Here is a 20,002-nt window from a genome sequence, read left to right as displayed (position 1 = left end):
AGAGCAGAGTTTCAGTTGACCATTAATTGTTTACTACCTAGTAGATGGGGAGCGGGAATAATTAGCATAGCAGGCTCTTTCTTTGGGGCAGGAAAACAGGGCTCAAATCCAAACTCTATCATTAGCTTAGCAGGAAGGTCTTACATTAATTATTTAATCTTCCTGAATCTATCTTTTTACTTCTCAAAACCAAACAAGCTCAAAACAATACAAATTTAATGTCTACCATGGTAAAGGGAAATCAACAATAATTAAAGGCATTATCAGGAAGTTAAGTAATTTACAAGATCAGGCATTTGCTTCCCAGACCTGGGGGGTTTGCTTGAGGATGTAGGATGTGTAAGTCAGGTGCTGGGGGCCCCCTCCTGGGCCAGAGGTGCTTGGGGTTCCTCCTGCTCCGCTGCCACCGCCACCTCCACTGCCTCCCCCTGCACCACTGCTGCCACTGCCACCAGCAGCAGCCGAGCCAGACTGCAGGTCTGTAAGCAAAATGGGTGACAGGAGCATCACAGGAAGTAGCTCAACAGGAAAAGCAGATGAGCGCAGATGCTTCGCCCACACTACCGTTCCTCCATGTCCTGCTCATCGATGACGAGTGAGGAAAACTCCGCAGAGTTTAAAAACCGAGACTGAATTTGCCTAGACTTTCAGCATGTACAGTCTGAATTCAAGGCATTTTTGGATACTGAAGTAACAGCAAAGTTCTAGATTATGGAGCATTTTAGATTTTTTGGACTATACTTGATAAAGTCTCTATAAAAATTCCAAATTCTAAAAACCTGCAATCAATGCCTGGTCTCAAGCATTCTAGGTAACAGGACACTCAACTAGTACTTTTAAAGAGACTGGTAGCTGACTATACCCCCCACTCTGAGTACCAATGAAGATTTTTGACAGTATTTTGACTGAAGATGAAAATCTGATGCTAATATTTTCTAGACAACATTTTAAAATCAAATTAACCATCTCTGGCTCCAAGTTCTCAATTCTTTTTCAGATCTCACATCAAAACCTTTTCCCCCTTTCCTTCCATGGTGGTGAGCTACGTGGACTATAATAAGCATACATTTAACAAATTTTGCCACTTTTATTACAGCAAGCACAATCCTTCAACAGCCTCTGACCCTGAGGAAGGTGGAGACCAGAGATGCCGTCTGCTCTCACACAGAATATGGAGGCTGGCCCTTCCTTACAAATCTTTTTGACACTGTCCTATTTAGGTGTGAGGAAAATAGAGTAAGTGGCAACAAGCCATTATAGAAATGGTAAGTGGCTTAACAATGTTCTGGGCAAGGGTCAGTCACTTCTCCATCTAAGCACTGCCAGGCCTGACAAGATTGCACATATCTGAGATCGTCTGTCAATAGCCAAGGGACGTCATTTCTAACAAGCCTGGCTCCTAGACTTCAATTCAGAGGGAAATCTGTATTTTCAACACCACCCACACCTGTCAAAGCAAAAGCTTTATGTAACTAAATAAACTGCATAGTGTCCTTGGGGCTTTAAGACACATACTTAGACTGAACCTAGAATTCTCATTTCCACTCCAAACCTAGTAATACAACCAAAAACTAGTCACAGAGACTACGCCAGCACATCTGCGTCACAAGAAAGCAACCCTCCAGTAAATGGACCCTTCCCAGAATGCCCCACACAACAGTGTCACTACCTAAGACTATGATGATATTTAAGCCCACTGTCTGGTTAAAAAATATATATAAATCCACTTGGGCAAATTCTTCCATTACACAATCAAGCAAAATTACAGAAACACTTCCTGGCTCAGGAAAGGACGGCCCTCAGCTGGACAAGACGGACCCACGTAGAGACCCAGGGACTGAACGATGGAATGATGCACTAACTGGCATTGTTGGTAGCTCGCAGGATGGCTCCTTGAGGAATCAGCAGCAGCTTCCCTTTTCCTGAGGGGTTCTTGCTGTTTGTGGTAAGGTACAGTTTAGTGCCTGGAGGCAAGTTCGCCAGGTTGGCCAAATTAGTGGCTGGTAGTTGCAAGGTGGCCATTACTAAAATGACAGAGGGTAGAAGAACAAGAAGGACATCAACTATGGATAACATTCTAAAATTACACATGGGTCAGTAACATGCCTAGTTAATGAAGAGTAAACCTTAGTTCATTTCTTAGATGACTTAAAACTAAATTTATATCTTAGAAAAGCCTTCCATAAATTTATGTTGTATATACACTGGCTGAACCCATATCTGAAATTCTGCATGGCAATGAGCCCATCTTCCCAGCCTGGACTATTTCTTCTTCTTTTTTTGGGGGGGTGGGGGGCTGGAGGTTGGGACAGGATTTCTCTGTGTAGCCCTGGAACTCACTCTAAACCAGGCTGGCCTCTTAACTCAAGAGATTTACCTGTCTCTGCCTTCTGAGTGCTGGGATTAAAGGTGTGTGCTATCACGGCCTGGCATTTTTTTTTTTTTTTGCCTCCTCCCCTGCTTTTAAAAGAGAAGGTCTCCAGCTGGAGAGATGGCTCAGAAGTTAAGAGCACTGAGGCTTTCAGAGGTCCTAGCTCATAACCATCTATAATGAGATCTGGTGCTCTGTTCTGGCCTGCAGGCATACATGCAGACAGAATGATGTACAAATAAGTAAATAAATAAAAAAGGCGGGGGAGGAGTCTCATTACAGAGACCGAGCTGGATTAAAACTCATGACTCTCCCACATACTGCAGTTCTAAGTATGAACTATGAAGCCAGGTCCTTATGAACTTATTATTTTTTTAAAGACTTATTTTAGTGGCTGGAGAAATGCATAGGTAGTTAAAGAACACTGATTGCTCTTCATGGTGGCCTGGATTCTATTCCCAGCACCCAAACAGTGGCTCACAACCATCTCTAACTCCTGGTCCGAGAAATTTGACTCTCTCTTCTGGCATCTACGGATACTTCATGAACACAGTACACAGACACTTATGTAGGCAAAACACCCATATACATAAAATAAAAATAATCTCTCAATTGTCTTTTAACAAAAAACAACAGGCTTATTGGAGAGATTTCTATTAGAGTACTGTCACTATGTTTCCTATGTGAATAGTCAAAGGAGCCAGCAGAGAGCAACTAACACTGATCCGGCAGAAACAGGCAGAAGGATCCTTTGTAGGCATTATCTAACAAATACTTACTGAAGCTAACTTTTGCTAAGTACTATGGCAAGATAAGGAAAGTAAGGTTCAAATCATTTGACTATCAAAGGTTTTTTTTTTTTTAACAATTTATTATTTACTTGTGCATGTGGAGGTGGGTGTGTTTATGTAGGCACCTACACAGGCCAGAAGAGAGTGATGGATCCTATGGGGTAAAAGTTATAGGCAGTTGTGAGTCACCCAGATTTGGTGCTAGAACTGAACTCTGGAAAAGTAGCAAGCACCTTTAATGGCTGAGCCACCTCTCTAGTCCCTTTTGTGCTTATTTATTTATTTTTTTTCCGAGACAGGGTTTCTCTGTTGTAGCTCTGGCTGTCCTGGAACTCACTTTGTAGACCAGGCTGGCCTCGAACTCAGAAATCCGCCTGCCTCTGCCTCCCGAGTGCTGGGATTAAAGGCGTGTGCCACCACGCCTGACTTGTGCTTATTTTTAACATGACAACATGAACTCCCTAGTTTGGATATTTATAACCACCTCTCCTCTCAATTTCAATTCCCTAGCCTCATCAATATTTCCAAAAAAGACTGGCAAGATGTCTCAGCAGGTCTAAGAGCACTTGCTGCTCTTGCAAAGGACTTAGGTTTTATTCCCAGCACTCTGCCTGTAACTCTAGTTCTAGGCAATCTAGTATCATTATTTGGCCTCCATGGGCAACAGGTACACATACCATGAACCTATATATATGAAGGTAAAATATCCTCACATATAGAATATAAATAAATTAACCTCAAAAACAAAAGAAAAGCCCTCTAAAGTAAACATGTATGTAATATCTACAGCATTTTGTTTTCATGCTCTCAGCAGCATCAAGGGCTAAAGCTTATTCAAGGTGTTCAAACATCTGTTTGGCAGAGTCCACTAGTTATACATTTCAAATGCTGCTGACACATGATCATGCCAGGGGTCTAAGTCTGAAGCACAACTCAGGTGGGCAAGAACAGGTGAGAATGACTTCACACCTGAAGGCAGGTGGTATCATGGATACCTCTGATCTTGAATGTGCTTGCACAGACATCTACAGTACACACACAAATAAAGCTTCAACTACTCATGGTTCTGTGTAAACTATCCCATGAGAATGAACTGGCACATCACTTTATGTCACTTTCCTAGTCAGAACCCAACAGCAAATCAAGTCATTGCAATTGACACAGTACAACTGAAAGGTTACCTGAGCCCTGGGAGCCACTCTTCTGCGGCCCAGCAGCTGTGACCTGAGTCTTGGTTAAGGTCTGCACTGGCTGAGCGACAATGGTCCCTCCACCTCCACTCACGATTGCTTTGGCAACTCCTTGGGTCACAACTTGTTTTGGACCAACAGCTTTGGTGACAGAAGAGCTGGCCTTGGTGACAAGGATTTGGCCACTACTGATTGCTACAGCCTGCTTCACTGTGGAAGGTAAGGCAGAGCCAACAGGCACACCAACAACCTGTTCAAGACAGAAAACAGTCCAATAGTGTTACTTCTCACGGGCCTGGTGAGTTCTCTGCAGTTGAAGCAGCCACTCCACTCCAGCAAGAACAAAGCAATAGCAAAGGTTGGGGGACGGGGGTGTCACACAGAAGTCTAACTGTCCCAAGCAAGGGCACCTTGCTCGGCATGTAAGTTTGTGTATTGCCACAAAACAAAAGGTTAGATGGGCAGTAGTTGCTTTTCAGAGCTTCCACCATAACAGGAAGGCTTTATACATACGTAGACCTATACAAAATCCTACACAGTCTTAGAATATTAATCGGTAACACAAGCTTTTCCCAGTGACATATTTATAAATCATTTTCAGTGACCATGTACACACCAGAGCAGGAATACTACAGTCTACGATAGGAATACTACAGTCTATGATAGCGTTTTCTGCTGCTGGATAGTAAAAAAGGAAACATTTAAACAAAGATATTTAATTGAAAGAAATTTTTAGGCTGGGTTCCATGTATGCCAGGTCGGCCTCAAAGTTCAGTGTGACCTGGAAATTCTGATCCTCTTGTTCTACTTTCTGTGTGCTGGGACTAAGGAACAGGTGGCTACCACATCAAATTTATCTAGTGCTGGGTATTGAACCCATGGTTTTGTGCATGCTAGGCGAACGCTCTATCACATGAGCTATGATTCCAATCCTATTAATAAAAATTAATAAAAAATTCCAGCACCAAATAAATTGTTATAGCTGGTTTCTAAAAGTCACTTTAAAAAAAAATAAAGTCACTTTCTTTAATTAAGGAAATTAAGCAGTTTGTTCTAACAGAATAAGCAGTAGAATGTTAATCTCAGAGATAATTTAGGGCTGGTGAGATGACTCAGTGGGTAAAGACCCTCGCCTCATAGTCCTCACAACCTGAGTTTGATCTCTGGAGCCCACATAGTGGGAAGCAGGGCACCAACTGCCCAGAGCTGTTCTCTGAATATACGTGACTACTGTGCTTACGTATGTGCTCATATTCACACACACAGATAACAATTAACAAAAGAAACAATATTTAATGAGTATTTTAGAAGGTAACAATAAATGAAGCCACCTGTATTCATTTATTAATTTTTTGTTGTGTAAATACATCTTGGTGTCTGTGCATGTGCCTGAACATATGGAGGTCAGAGGATAGGAAGACAACTAACTTGTGAGAGTTACTTCTCTCCCATCATGTATGTGGTGGTTTGTTCATGCTTGGCCCATGTTTGGCACTATTTGGAGGTGTGGCCTTGTTGGAGTAGGCGTGTCACAGTGGGAGTGGGCTTTTATAACCTAGTCCTAGCTGCTTAGAAGTCAGTCTTCCGCCGGGCGTGGTGGCGCATGCCTTTAATCCCAGCACTCGGGAGGCAGAGGCAGGCGGATTTCTGAGTTCGAGGCCAGCCTGGTCTACAAAGTGAGCTCCAGGACAGCCAGAGCTATAAAGAGAAACCCTGTCTCGAAAAACCAAAAAAAAAAATAAATAAATAAAAAAAAAAATAAAAGAAGTCAGTCTTCCACTAGCAGTCTTCAGATGAAGATGTAGAACTCTCAGCTTCTGTACCATGCTTGCCTGGATGCTGCCATGTTCTCACCTTCATGACACTGGACTAAACCTCTGAACCTGTAAGCCAGTCCCAAATATATGTTGTCCTTTATAAGACTTGACTTGGCCATAGTGTCTATACACAGCAGTAAAACCCTAACCAAGATAAAAGTTGGTACCAGGAGTGGGGTATTGCTGTGATAGGCCTGACCATGCTTTTGTTTGGAAGGATGTTGATTCTGGGACTTTGGATTTGGAAAGCAGTGGAATGCTTTAACTGGGGCTTAATGGGCCATCCTAGTAGGAATATAAAAGACTGTTGCTGAGTGATTTGAACTGTGCAGACCTGGCCCAAGAGGTTTCAGTGGAGAATTTCAATATGGGGCCTAGAGACTGTTTTTGTGATATTTTGGTGAAAAATGTGGCTGCTTTTCGCTGTTGTCTGAAGAGTCTGCCTGAGGCTAAGGTGAAGAGATTCAAATTGATTGTACTGACAAAGAAAGTCTCAAAAGAGCCCAGCAGAGACTTTGTTCTCTGGTTAAGTCTCAAGAAGAACATTTTGAACAAGAATAGCAAGCTTAGAAAGGAATATAAAATATATCGTTCAAGTATTAAAGGGGTACCAGGAAGTGAAATGGAAAAGAATCCTGTGTTCTAGGAAGATAATAGATGAAGGGATTTGGGGGCAAGATCTAGGCATGGTGGTACACATCTTTAATCCCAGGAGACAAAGCCAAACAGATCTCTGAGTTCAAGGCCAGCCTGGGACAAAGCAGGTACTAGGTGAAGAAAGGCTTAAATCCAGGCATGGTGATACACACCCATTACAGGAGACATGGCAGCATTACAGAAGACAGAGCAATTTCTATCTCCGTGCAGATCTCTGAGCAATCTACAGAGCAAGTTCCAGGAAAACCATGCTTAGGCAGAGAGGGAGTTGGAAAATAGAAAGCTGGTAATAGAATAAGAGGGGTCATGTTCCAGCCTCAGCAAGCAGCAGAACATGGCAGCTTTGGCCATGTGGCTCTGGCTTTAGGGTGAAAAATAAACATGACTACTGGGACAATTGATGCGAGTTAGTTGGAGCTAAGAAATTGCAGGGCTGAGGTTCAATTCCCAGTACCTTCCTTGTAGCTCACAACCATTTGTAATACCAACTCTAGGGGATATAATGCCCTCTTCTGGCTTCCACAAGCACTGCATGCATATGATATGCAGACATAGGCAGGCAAAACAACCATACACATAAAACAAAAATAAAGATTTTTAAAAATTATGAACAAAGTAATTTCTAGGAAGAACAAAACGGACTTCATTTGGAGGAAAAAAGAACTACCCTAAAGTAAATATGCATATACAAACATGGAGCAGAAGGCACTTATTACTTATATCTGATAGATAGATAGATACTGATTATATATTTTCTACAATTTAGTGACAGTTTTGAATCATTAAAAAGTAAGGGGGGGGGCTGGAGAGACAGCTCAGAGGCTAAGGACTGCCAGGAACACAGCTCGAGGAGGGTTAGAGGCCTCTATCCTCCACCAGCACCCGTCCTCACTAGGACACACACACTCACACAGACTGTACGAATGGTGATGATGAGCAGTGTCGGGGTAGCTGAGCAGTCTAAAGCACCAGAGTGAAGTATCCAGGGAGGGGAGCTAGGACACAGGGATAAATCATTAAAAGAGAATAACGGAATAGGAAGTGCTAAATTGGGATGGGAGCCATAAGAGTGGGGTACAGAAGGAACTATGGGGAGGATAGCGAACACTAAAGGCCTTCTTTAAAAGCTCATGGAAACACTACTGTAGATATACTGTAAAGTATATACTGTACATAAATAAAGAGGCTTAATGGATTTATCAAACAATAGGGGCACAATATCCCAACTAGAGACCTTACTAGCTAATAAATCACCCAGTAATGGGTATTGGTTATCATTTTGAGTTGCTGGCCAATGGGCTCCCACTCCCCAGGCTGGCTGGGCAGCACAAACTGGACTTAGTGGTGGTGAGGACAACAACACCCCACTCCAAGTTGGGTGGTATGGAGGTTTGAAAAAGTGCAGCAGACTCATAGATTTAGTTGGTAAAGCTCTGGGAATGATTAGGAGGTGTGGCCTGTATGTCATTGGGTGTGGGCTTTTCAGTGTCAAAAGCCAGACCTATTCCCAGTTAGCTCTCTCTGCCTTATGCTTATGGATCAGATGTGAGCTCTCAGCTACTGCTCTAGAGCCAAGCCTGCCTGCCTGCTGCCATGCTCCCCACCTTGGTGATTGTGGTATCTTATGGTATCTTATCACAGCAATAAACCAAGACGGGGAGTTAATTATAAAAGGAGCTGACATGTATATGATAAAAATACATTTATGAAATTATCGAAGACTTAAAGATTTCTATTTTACATGTACAGACGTTTTGCCTGCATCTATGTGTATACTACATACACGCTTGATTCCTGAGGAGCCCAGAAGAGGGCACTGGATCTCTGGCACTAGATGGTTGCCAGCTGTGAATGTCTGTGAATTAAATGTGGTCCTCTAGAAGAGCAGCAAGTGTTCCTAACTGCTGAGTCATCTCTCTGGCCCTCAACCCTCCCCCCCACCCCCCAACGTATGTTTAAAGAACAGTGGCACCTGGTTACAATCTCAGTGCAGATATGCTGAGATGCATGGTGGGACCTTGTCCCAAAAGGGGAAAACAGTCACTCAGGAGGCAGAATGAAGTAAGCAAAAGATAAATGAGCTTTTTTTTAAAAAAAAAAAAAGAAAAAAAATCATTAAAATCTACTAAACCATCTGTTTCTTTCCAAAGACTGTGATATAAAAATACATTTATCATGAGCTTGGACATTATGGCTACTGTGAAGACTGTGGTCCCCTAATTGAGCATTAATAAGTACAGAGCAACCAGACAGACTTGTTTTCCTAGTTTAGTTTCAAGTAGGCAGCTGGATAAATTACTTAACTTCCTTGAACTCTAAAATTAGCTTATAAAAATAAAACAAAATAAAATTAGCTTATGTATTGGCAATATTTACCTCACAGAATCATAAAATGAGAATAAATTTATAAAATGCTTGGCTAACATGAACTGATTTCTATCAAGTGAAGAATGGTAATCACAAGGCAGAGTGGAAATAAGAGGAGAACCAAAGAATAAATCCTTTTTTCTGTTTTGTTTTGCTGTTGTTGCTTAAGATAGGGTCACACTGTGTAACCTTGGCTGGCCTGGAATTCACTATGTAGACCAGGCTAGCCTTGAACTCAGAGATTCACCTGTCTTTGTTTCTCCAGTGTTGAGAATAAAGGTGTGTACGACCTCATTGCTCTTAAAACCTGAACTCTGGGCCAACATGATTCTGTGACCACTCCCTCCCCTAACCTGGCTTGCAAGAATAAACCACACCAATGTGAGGAGCCAGACAGTCAGCTGAGTTGAAGGGGTGGCCAAAAGTAAGCCCAAGCTGGAAGCCAAGTAGAAATCAATCAATCAATCAATCAAACAAACAAACAAAGGATAAATCTAAGCCATCTCCATAGACTCGTGAATGTATTATTTAAAAGATGAAATCATTTGTTGGTTCTGTATTTTTTTATAACAACCAGAAGATAATGGGATCCTGAATCATGGGAGGCTGCTGCTATCTTAGGCATCAGTGTACACTCTATAGACTGGACTGGTTTTATTTCCTACAACATAAAGCATACTAAATGGCAATCTGAAGTCTCAGTCATTGGTTTACTATGTCTTGAGTATTTTAAATTACTTGTAGTACCTTTATCTTAGTATATTTTTAGTTTCCTTAAAAAAAATCACTCCTGCCGGGCGTGGTGGCGCACGCCTTTAATCCCAGCACTCGGGAGGCAGAGGCAGGTGGATTTCTGAGTTCGAGGCCAGCCTGGTCTACAAAGTGAGTGCCAGGACAGCTAGGGCTACACAGAGAAACCCTGTCTCGAAAAACCAAAAAAAAAAAAAAAAAAAAAAAAAAAAAAATCACTCCTTGGATTGGTATGTTGATTGACACCCTTAATCCCAGCATGGAGAAAGCAGAGGAAGGATCTATGGTAGTCTGTGGCCAGTTGGCCTACATAGTGAGTTCCAGGCCCTTGGTCACTGCTGTCAACACTGTGCGCTCTCTGTAACGCCTATAGTTGCTGTGGTCCATGTTTTCTAGCACTCTTGGTAAAGTGCTGTGGAAGACTGAAAGCTGAGTATCCAGTGCGTGGTATGAAAGAGGGAACTGGTGGAGTTGAGAAGCCATGACTAAGGTTTGATGACACTGGCACAAAAGAGCCTCGTAGGAGAGTTTGTTGTCAGGTTTGAAGCTAAACATTACTGAAAGAACTATTTTATAAAGAAGTACAATACAAAGGCTCTTCAGATTTTCAGTACTGTTAAGAACTATACAAGGCCACACATGCAGGTGCATGCTTTTAATCTCCCCACTAAGTTCACTCCATTGAACTCAGGTCACTGGGCCCATGTGTCAAGCACCTTTACCTGATAGGTTACCTATCTTGTTGGCCCCAATTAAAAACTTCTATAAAACAAATTCTTAATGCATAAAACAACTGGAGAAGGGAATACAGTCAGAATTTCTAAGTCTTAATATTTATTTAACGCCCACCATCTTTTTGTAAGGTCTTGTTCTGTAACCCAGGTGTTTAGATGTGGGTAGGGGAAGCAAGCTCAGCCCTAACTGGCCTCTAGGCAGCATTCTGTGAATAAACTGCTCTATTCCAACTGGATTTGAGTTCCTTGCACAATGTAATTACTGAAATCTTAAGTAGAGCAGGGGGAAAAAAAATAAAAGGGATACAGTAGAAAAGGAAGAGGCCAAATAACCCATTTATAGACAGCACCACACAATAAAGACCTTAAAACATCTTAGATCTGTAAAATACTCTAAGTAAAGTACCAGTCACTTTTCTATATACCAGTAACAAACCAACCTTCTGAGGGAAAAAACAAAACAATGCCCCTCCCCCAGAAAAGGGTGAGAGGCTCATTCACAAAAGCATAACAAACAATGTAACTAGAGAGCCTCTGCAGTGAAAACTTCAGGACAAGACAGAGGGGCCGACTAGAGGGATGGCTCTAATGCCTAACAGTGCACGCTGTTGTTGCAGAAGGCCCAAGTCAGGTTCTCAGCACATATCTATTTGTCTGTCTGTCTGTCTGTCTGTCTATAATTCCACCTTTGGGAATTCCAACAAACATTGTATTATTAAGCCATGATACTGCACAAGACTGGGCTCCTCAGTGTCCTGCTGAGTCATAAAGATCCACTCATCCCTGAGGAGCTGTAGGTGGAGCTGTAGGGAGTGGATGGTTGCTGGGTAAGCAGGAGATATTTTCTTCCATGGTACAGCCACTGATGAGATGCTCACGCTCCTGTAGATAATACCTCGCCCTAATGAAACTAATCTCTCCTGTACACAATCCTAATGAAACAATGAATCATACTAATGCACATATGCATCATTAGGTGTAGAAGAAACAAAGAATAATGGGCAGGTGAATATAATCAAAATATACATGTATGAATATATCATAACAAACCCATTATGTATACTTAATATATGGTAATAAAAAATTGGGGCTGGATGGTGGCTCGGTTGCTCTTTCACAGCACCCATGTTCAATTCCCAGCACCTACACGGTAGGTAGTTCACAACATCTAAAACTTCAGACCCAGGGGATCTGACACCTCCTGACCTGGGTACCAGGTTCACACGTGGCACACAGAAATTAAAAACACTCATACACATTAAAAAAAATGAAACAGCCTAGTATGGTAGTACTCAGCACTCAGGAGACAGAAGTAAGCAGATCTCCATAAGCTAGAGGTTAGCCTGGTCTAGTGAACCCCTATGTAAGAAAAAAAAAATCCCATTTTAAACATTATAGAATGGCTATAATCAAGGTAACAGTTCACAAGCGTTGGCATATGTGGGAGTGTCCATCCTTTGACATGTCAGTGTTGTCATCTACAACGTTCCTACTCTACAGTCCCAAAATCAAGTTAAAAAGAATTTTTCAAAAAGTCTCATGCTGTTTTAAGTGACTTTATAACTTTGTGTTCGGGCTGCATTCATGGTTAAAGTTATATAGCTAGGGAGCAGCAAGTTGGATATATGGGTGCTCAAAGCTATAGCCGATTATGTTCAATGTTCCTATCAGGGTACTAATGCATGCATACCAAATATAACAAAATACTCAGTGTTTACTGGTCTCACTCTGTTGTTCTGAAGTTGTATACAGGGAAAGCGCCTGTCTTCTATAACTCCTGCTGGGATGATACTTAGGAAGGCACTTTAGCAATCCCATGTGCACCCAGTGAGCTGAGTTTGATCCCTGGATCCACATGGAGGAGAGAAATGACTCCTCCAAGTCATCCTATGATTTCTGCCAGCATGTTGTGGCATTCTCCTACCCTAAATAAGTAAATTAATTAATAAAGCAATATATTTTCTTTGGCCAATGAGATGGCTCAGCTTGACCAGCTGAGTTTGATCCTTGGGATCCACACGATAAAGAAAACTTACTCTGTCCTCTGAGTTTCTATCACATGTGTTGTGATACATCTGTATCCTTATACACATAAATGTAAAACAAACAAACACAAACACAACTGTACCACTATATGAAGCCTAATATACTTTAAACATAGTGTACGAGAAGGCTCAGCAGCTAAGAGCTTCTACATGACAGCCCACAGCTGTTTGTTACTCCAGTCCCAAGGGAATTTGATGCCCTCTGCTAGTCTCTAGGCACTGCATGTACAGGGTGTACAGATACACACTTAGACAAAAGACCTACATACATAAAAATATAAGGTTAAAAAACATAAAAGGTGCCAGACAGTAGTGGCGCATGCCTTTAATCCCAGCACTTGGGAGGCAGAGACAGACAGATTTCTGAGTTCGAGGCCAGCCTGGGGAGCTTAGGAAAAGGCAGATTCCCAGGCCCTTGAGAAAATACTGGCACAGAAAGTGTGCGGCAGATTAGGAATTGCTATGTTAAATTCAGAAGATAAATTGTCTGATTAGTTCAGTTTGGAAACCTTACAGGCTTAAAAGCAATGTGTAACCCTGAATTTTAACCTCTATCTCCAAGGAAATCTATTTGTCTAAACTAACATAAACTATGTAATACTGCCTTCCATGTTAAAATATTCTTCTCAAAACAATTCACTTCTAGACAGGCTGGGCTTTGAAGCTGAAATATAAACACCCATAAAACATTCTCAATAGCTTTAGAATATACCTACTAAAAACACTGAGATAATGTAACTGCATGTTCCAAAGCATGCTTAGATTAGAGACCACAGCAAATAAATCTCATCAGCTCTGGAATGGTTCATCTGGAGCTGAAAGACATAAATTTCAAGCCTTCTGCCATTTACTACCTATACGCTATATGCTAGTATGCTATATACTCATGTATTCTCCAGGAAGGTCCCTAGCCCCTCAAACCCAGTGTTGCCACATTTATAAGGGGTGGGGGGAGATATTTGCCTTTGCCTTTTAGGTATAGTTCAAGAATACAATATATATATATATATATGTATATATATATATATATATATACACACACACATGAAGAACAAAGAGCCTGGCATATGAGCACCTGATAGATTCTATATGAACTGATGTAGAAAATAAATTATATGCTGCTTCACCGTACTCTCTATATTTATTCTCTAGTATTTCTAATTTATAAAGAGAATAAATGAAAGAATCAAATGGCACACACTGGAACCGTAGCACTTGGGATAGTGAGGTAGGAGGTTGTTTTAAATCTGAGGTCTTTCTATCTCAAACAAACGAATCGCAGAGCCTGGACATGGGAGGTGCTCAGAGCACCACTCTCTTACAGGTCAAGTGCTCCCACCTAGACGTGAATCAGTCAGAAAGCCCAGGAAGCCTGTTACTTTTACTGCTAGAGAGAGGATACTTTGTCCCTATGCTCCTGAGACTGTTCCTGGGTCTTCTATTTAAACACCCCTGACTCTTGTCAGGGAAGGACAGTAAGGAGCACGTGTGTGTAATATCAACTGACTGGGTCTTCTCCAACCTGGTTAACATACATAGGTTAATATGGGATCAACAACTTGAGCAACCTAAGTCATTTTGGCACCTGCCAACTATATAGACAAATAACCTTTATCTCTTGAACATGACTCTCCCACCCCAAACCCATACAAACCTTGGAGGGTGCAATCTTTGGTGACTGAGTGGTCCCTTCTCCAGCACTTATGACCTGCTTTTGAGGAGACACAGCTATCATGTGACCCCCTTTCACGGTCACATACTGAGGGAATGCTGACTGGTTCGCAGCTCCTGTTGTGGACACATGAGGAGCTTCTCCGGGTTCCTGTTTGATGATCACCTTGCAACAAACAATGACACTGAATAAGTATCCCATGGGGAGGAGGAGGAAGGGCCTACTATGAAAATGTGAATCTAGTCTCTGCAGGGTTAACCAAGCTTGGGTACACAGAAAGGCTCCATGAAAAAGGTAAAATAATGCTTTACGAGATAAGAGTCCTTAAGAGCTAGTAAAGGGGCAAAGAGTATCTCACTTGATCCCTGCTCTGTCACTTGTCATAGAGACTGGGTAGGAAGGCAGCAAAGAGAGACAAAATAGGCCGTGACCTCTGAACTCCCGTGTCCCTGGAGTCCTAGGACGTGGACAGCATTAAATAAGCGGGAGCACATCTCAGAGCTAAGGCCTATTAAAGAGTGGGAAGGACACAGGCAAGGCTATGGCACACACTCACCTTTGTGAAAGCCCCAAGTCCTCCAGTCACAGCTTTGGGGCTCTGCACTTTAGGGTGACTACCAATTGGGCAAAGAGGTGGCATAGATGCGAATAAAGAATCCTCCTGCTGTATGTAAAAACAGTTACTATATATTATATAACAGGCCCAAACAGATGATTTCAGATACTCTAGCCACTTAGTACACCTAATACAGTAATATTAGTATTATCTACTTAATACAAACCTACCACAGCTAGCAACACACACACACACACATACACACACACATGACAAAACAAAACCCCACAATGCTATAGATCTTCTAAGCTTCTATACATTCACTGTAATTTCCTTTTTAAAAGCAAATAAAAAATGAGGTATGCAATTCCATCTGAGCACCAGTAGTAACTCACTGCACAGGAGGCTGACAAAGGAGGACTGTTAGTTCAAGTCTAGCCTGGACTAAACACTGAGACCCTGCCTGAAAAACCAGGAAATCAGCTCATCAAAAGGTTACTCATCTGTGTCCTGAACAACGTTACAGTCCTATACGACAGGGTGTCAGGTAGACCAGGCTGATTTCACTACCTAGCTAAAGAAAACCTTGAACTTCTGATGCTCCTGCCTCTACTTCTCGAGTGCTGGGATTACATGCTTACAACCTCACACAAAGCTCTGTGCATGTAGAAGAAGCACTCTGCCAGTGTTGGGTAGCAGTTTCTTGGAGACTGACATGCTCTGTCTCCAGGGAAGTTCCTAAGGCAAAGGCAAATGTCTGAAAGTAGCTGAGCAGATTCACGAGGGGCCCTCTCAGAACGAGCAAGGAAGACTGTTTAGAGTCACTCTCAGACAAGGCAAGCTTCAGGAAAGGCCCTGAGACCAGACCAGCAAGGAGGAGAAAAACCAGCAAGGCTGCCTGACTAACATAGTCACTAGGAAAGGATAGTCTAACCTACTCCAGGTTTCCTTGCTTCTGTGAGTCAGCGCCCTTCCTGGGCTGGGCCTTGGTGAAGCGGCTGTTCTGGAGTCATTTCTGCCCCTGTAAGTAACCCCTCACCCATACTCATGTAAGTAACCCCAATAAAAAACTCACTGGTTTACCACAGTGGACTTTGATCTGTGGCTGGTTCTCTATCTGGAGTGAATAGATATGAGCACTGCATCTCCCTAGGAAGTCTTTTCACACACACCAACTGATCTTTATGTCCATTCCTAATATTTGATTCTTTATTGGTTCGTATGTCTGATCTTTAGCCAGATGGTAAAGGACAGGGATTGTATTTGGCTTTATATTCCTAAAGCATAGGCACTAAGTAAATTATTCTAACAAATAATGGTGATGTTTTAGTGTTGTGTTTTTTTTCTTATAATACTCTCAACTTGTCTTGAAAAATTCACTCAGTATCTGGAATACAGATAAATGTAAAATGAGTTTCACATTTGGAAAATAAATTTTCCAAAGAAAGAAAAAGGATAAGAAAACAATGCTCTAGACCAAGGTAACCCTGTATCTCAGGAGGTGGAGACAGGAAGGTCCCAAGCTCTAGCCTAGACTACAGTGAAAGCTTACCACAAAACAAGCAAACCATCAAAGGTATGATGTGGGAATAGAAAATGGAAAGCAGCAGAAGAGTGAGATAAAAACCACTGACTTTTGTCTCCACTACAAAAGACAAAAGCAGATCTCAGAGATAATGTGCCAAAATTGAACTTTAAGGAAAATAATTAAAGTTAAGACTACTACTTGTCTACAAAATGAAATGTCATCAACAAATACTAAAAAGTAAATGGTAGAGGTAAGACTTTCAAGAGAGTTACTCCAAGAAAACCTCATTTTGATCAGAAAACCATCTGTGATCCCTGTCAACTAAGTTAGAGGAATGTTAACTGCTGGGGTGGGCACTCCCTAAAGGAGATTTGCATCTCAGGGCCACTCAGACAGCAGTCTGCATCTGAAAGGCTTCCGAGTAAGATAACCATCTTGAGAAAACAGCAGCCAATCAGGGAAGTGCTCTGGCCCAATACTGAGCGGGTGAAGAAGTCGGATGTCTATGGATAGTGATATTTTGAACTACTCTCTATTTAAAGAGGTTAAGAATTACTTTTAAATTAATTAACTAAGGCTGATGTGTGCAAAGGGGACAAGGTTTGCTCCTTGTACCATCAGAAAACATGCTGCCAGACAAACATTTGTATAGAGAATGTCTGTGTCTGTGTGAGTCTGCACATGTGTGTGCAGTGCCTAAAAAGGCTAGAAGTGGCATTAGATCCTTTGAAGCTGGAGTTACAGGCAGCCATGAGCTGCTATGTAGCTTTCGGGACCTGAACTCAGGGCCTTTGCAAGAGCAGCAGGCACTCTGAACAGCTGAGCCATTTCTCCAGCCTCTCAAGGAGTATTTTCAATAAAGTAAGGCTGCCTCTTCCCCATTCTGAGATTTCAAACTCGTACTGGGTAACCACTTGAGAGATGTGCTGAGAACTGTCTTCTGTATCAGGAAGAAAGTGAGTAAGAAATAATCTTCAAGATCAAATGCTGTCTTTGGGTAGCACCCCACTGAGCTTGCACAGTATAGTAAAGCAGGGGCAGTTTACCTGCACAGTATAGTAAAGCAGGGGCAGTTTACCTTCACAGTATAGTAAAGCAGGGGCAGTTTACCTTCACAGTATAGTAAAGCAGGGACAGTTTACCTTCACAGTATAGTAAAGCAGGGGCAGTTTACCTTCACAGTATAGTAAAGCAGGGGCAGTTTACCTTCACAGTATAGTAAAGCAGGGGCAGTTTACCTTCACAGTATAGTAAAGCAGGGGCAGTTTACCTTCACAGTATAGTAAAGCAGGGACAGTTTACCTTCACAGTATAGTAAAGCAGGGGCAGTTTACCTTCACAGTATAGTAAAGCAGGGGCAGTTTACCTTCACAGTATAGTAAAGCAGGGACAGTTTACCTTCACAGTATAGTAAAGCAGGGACAGTTTACCTGCACAGTATAGTAAAGCAGGGACAGTTTACCTTCACAGTATAGTAAAGCAGGGACAGTTTACCTGCACAGTATAGTAAAGCAGGGACAGTTTACCTTCACAGTATAGTAAAGCAGGGGCAGTTTAACTTCACAGTATAGTAAAGCAGGGACAGTTTACCTGCACAGTATAGTAAAGCAGGGACAGTTTACCTTCACAGTATAGTAAAGCAGGGACAGTTTACCTGCACAGTATAGTAAAGCAGGGACAGTTTACCTGCACAGTATAGTAAAGCAGGGACAGTTTACCTGCACAGTATAGTAAAGCAGGGACAGTTTACCTTCACAGTAGATGTCAAAAAACTACTTCCATGAATCTTAGGAATAGGGGACCCTGTTCCTTGGGAAGCCTGAGAGGCCACTGGGAGCTTGCTTGTAGGACTTCCTGATAAGCAAGACAGATATAAAAATTATGTATCAACAAAATAAAGTTTACAAGATATAATTTAAAATCATTTCCCCCATTCTTTGTTTCCAATTATTTACTGTTCATTTTTAAAGGTTGAAGATTCAAAACCATAAAAGTCTAAACACACACACACACACACACACACATTCCGATGAATGCCAACTTTTACTGCACCTGTTTCCAAATGCTGCCTGTGTTATCCCACAGCTACACAATGTCTGATTAAAAAAAAAATCACTTAATCATCAATAGTAAATAAGTTTAGATCTAAAGAGATATTCCATAACTTATTTCACCTACCAAACTTGCCTCTTCAGAGTTGTGGCTGATTCCTAAAACTAATATGTAGCCACCAAGACAGCTCAGCATACGTAAATATGCTGGAAGGAGAACTTTTCAAATGATCTCTACATGTAAACCACTCTAAAACCTAAGCTTAAAAACAAAACAGAACACCTATGTGGAAGTCCACTATATATAGCAATGTGTGGGGTGGGAAACAGCCTCATTTCTTTAAAATCATTCATTTTTATTTCTCTATTCCTATTTCCCTTAACCAGGGAAGATTACACCTGAGGAGCATGTGCAAAAAAAAAAAAAACATGGGGCAAATGAAGAAATGGATACAAGGGTTTAAAAGAATACTAAAAACCAAGACCAAGCCCAGAAACCTGATTGGTACCATGGAGCTGTGGCGAACCTTAGGGATGGTGCGGAGACTGCAGACAGGATTCTAATTCCTAAACACTGCACTTTCACCCACAGTGACTCTTCCTCAGAGAAACAGTATGGGCTTCCATTTATATACACTTACTACAGATGGAGGGTTCATGCTGGGATTTTATCATTAATAAAAGATCAAACTCTTCAGGTGATACTAATAGTGCTTATCCATACCTGTACTTGGAGTGGAGGCCCCAATGACCTGCCCAGGCTTATCCACAATAACATGAGGGTTGCTGACACCAGAACTGGTAGTGCCTTGCTTCAAATGAACTGGAGTGGAAGTTGGTGTGCGAGGTAATGGTGATGGACTTGGAGTTGATATTGGAGAACCTTTGTTAATTAAAGAAAGGAGAGAAACAAAATAAACAGAAATTAGATAGGAAGATGCCAAAGACATAATCAGAAGAGAGAACAGGCCCAGCATCTCAGATACTGAGCAGGGGCTGCACCAGTGTGGCTGCACCAGGTAGTCCAGTTTTACACTGTGCACTTGGATAACCAGGATCATTTCAAGACCAGGGTCAGCAAACTGAGCAACTAACTAGAAACACATTCTGAGGCTAGAGAGATGGCTCCGCTGTTAAGAGTTCTTGACTTGTTACTCATCCTGAGGGCTTGAGTGTTCAATTTCCAGCACCCACATGGCAGCTCACGTTCCAGGGGATCTAAAGCCTTCTTCTGATCTCCATGGGCACTGCTTATCTGTGGTTCCTAGACATACATACATACAGGCAAAACGCTCCTACACATAACAATTTTAAAGGAAAAAGTTAAAAAAAGAAATAATTCTGAGGCCAGTTGAGGTAGCACATGCCTTGATCCCAGCACTCAGGAAGCAAAGGCAGGCAGATCTATGTGAGTTTAAAGCTAGCTTGCTGTACATATTGAGTTCCAGGCCAGTTAGACATACACAATGAGAC

The 20,002-nt window shown here is 41.9% G+C and overlaps 1 protein-coding gene across 4 annotated transcripts in view; it reads right to left on the bottom strand.

The window, feature by feature from the left end:
* The window catches only part of Yeats2 (YEATS domain containing 2), a 95,581-nt gene that overhangs the window by 24,631 nt on the left and 50,948 nt on the right, over positions 1 to 20,002 (bottom strand). For all 4 annotated transcript variants that reach the window (XM_029470574.2, XM_021185201.3, XM_085832526.1 and 1 more), the window contains 7 exons: positions 19,254 to 19,412; positions 18,229 to 18,332; positions 14,951 to 15,058; positions 14,377 to 14,559; positions 4,344 to 4,602; positions 1,863 to 2,024; positions 310 to 479 (listed from right to left, as the gene is read on the bottom strand). In XM_029470574.2, coding sequence (XP_029326434.1) covers positions 310 to 479; positions 1,863 to 2,024; positions 4,344 to 4,602; positions 14,377 to 14,559; positions 14,951 to 15,058; positions 18,229 to 18,332; positions 19,254 to 19,412 — 1,145 coding nt within the window. The remainder of the gene's footprint in view (positions 1 to 309; positions 480 to 1,862; positions 2,025 to 4,343; positions 4,603 to 14,376; positions 14,560 to 14,950; positions 15,059 to 18,228; positions 18,333 to 19,253; positions 19,413 to 20,002) is intronic.

This window comes from Mus caroli, unplaced genomic scaffold (assembly GCF_978045245.1).
Source record: "Mus caroli unplaced genomic scaffold, Mus_caroli_1 scaffold_17, whole genome shotgun sequence".
Classification (NCBI taxonomy): domain Eukaryota; kingdom Metazoa; phylum Chordata; class Mammalia; order Rodentia; family Muridae; genus Mus; species Mus caroli.
This window is presented reverse-complemented; position numbering and strand designations above follow the sequence as displayed.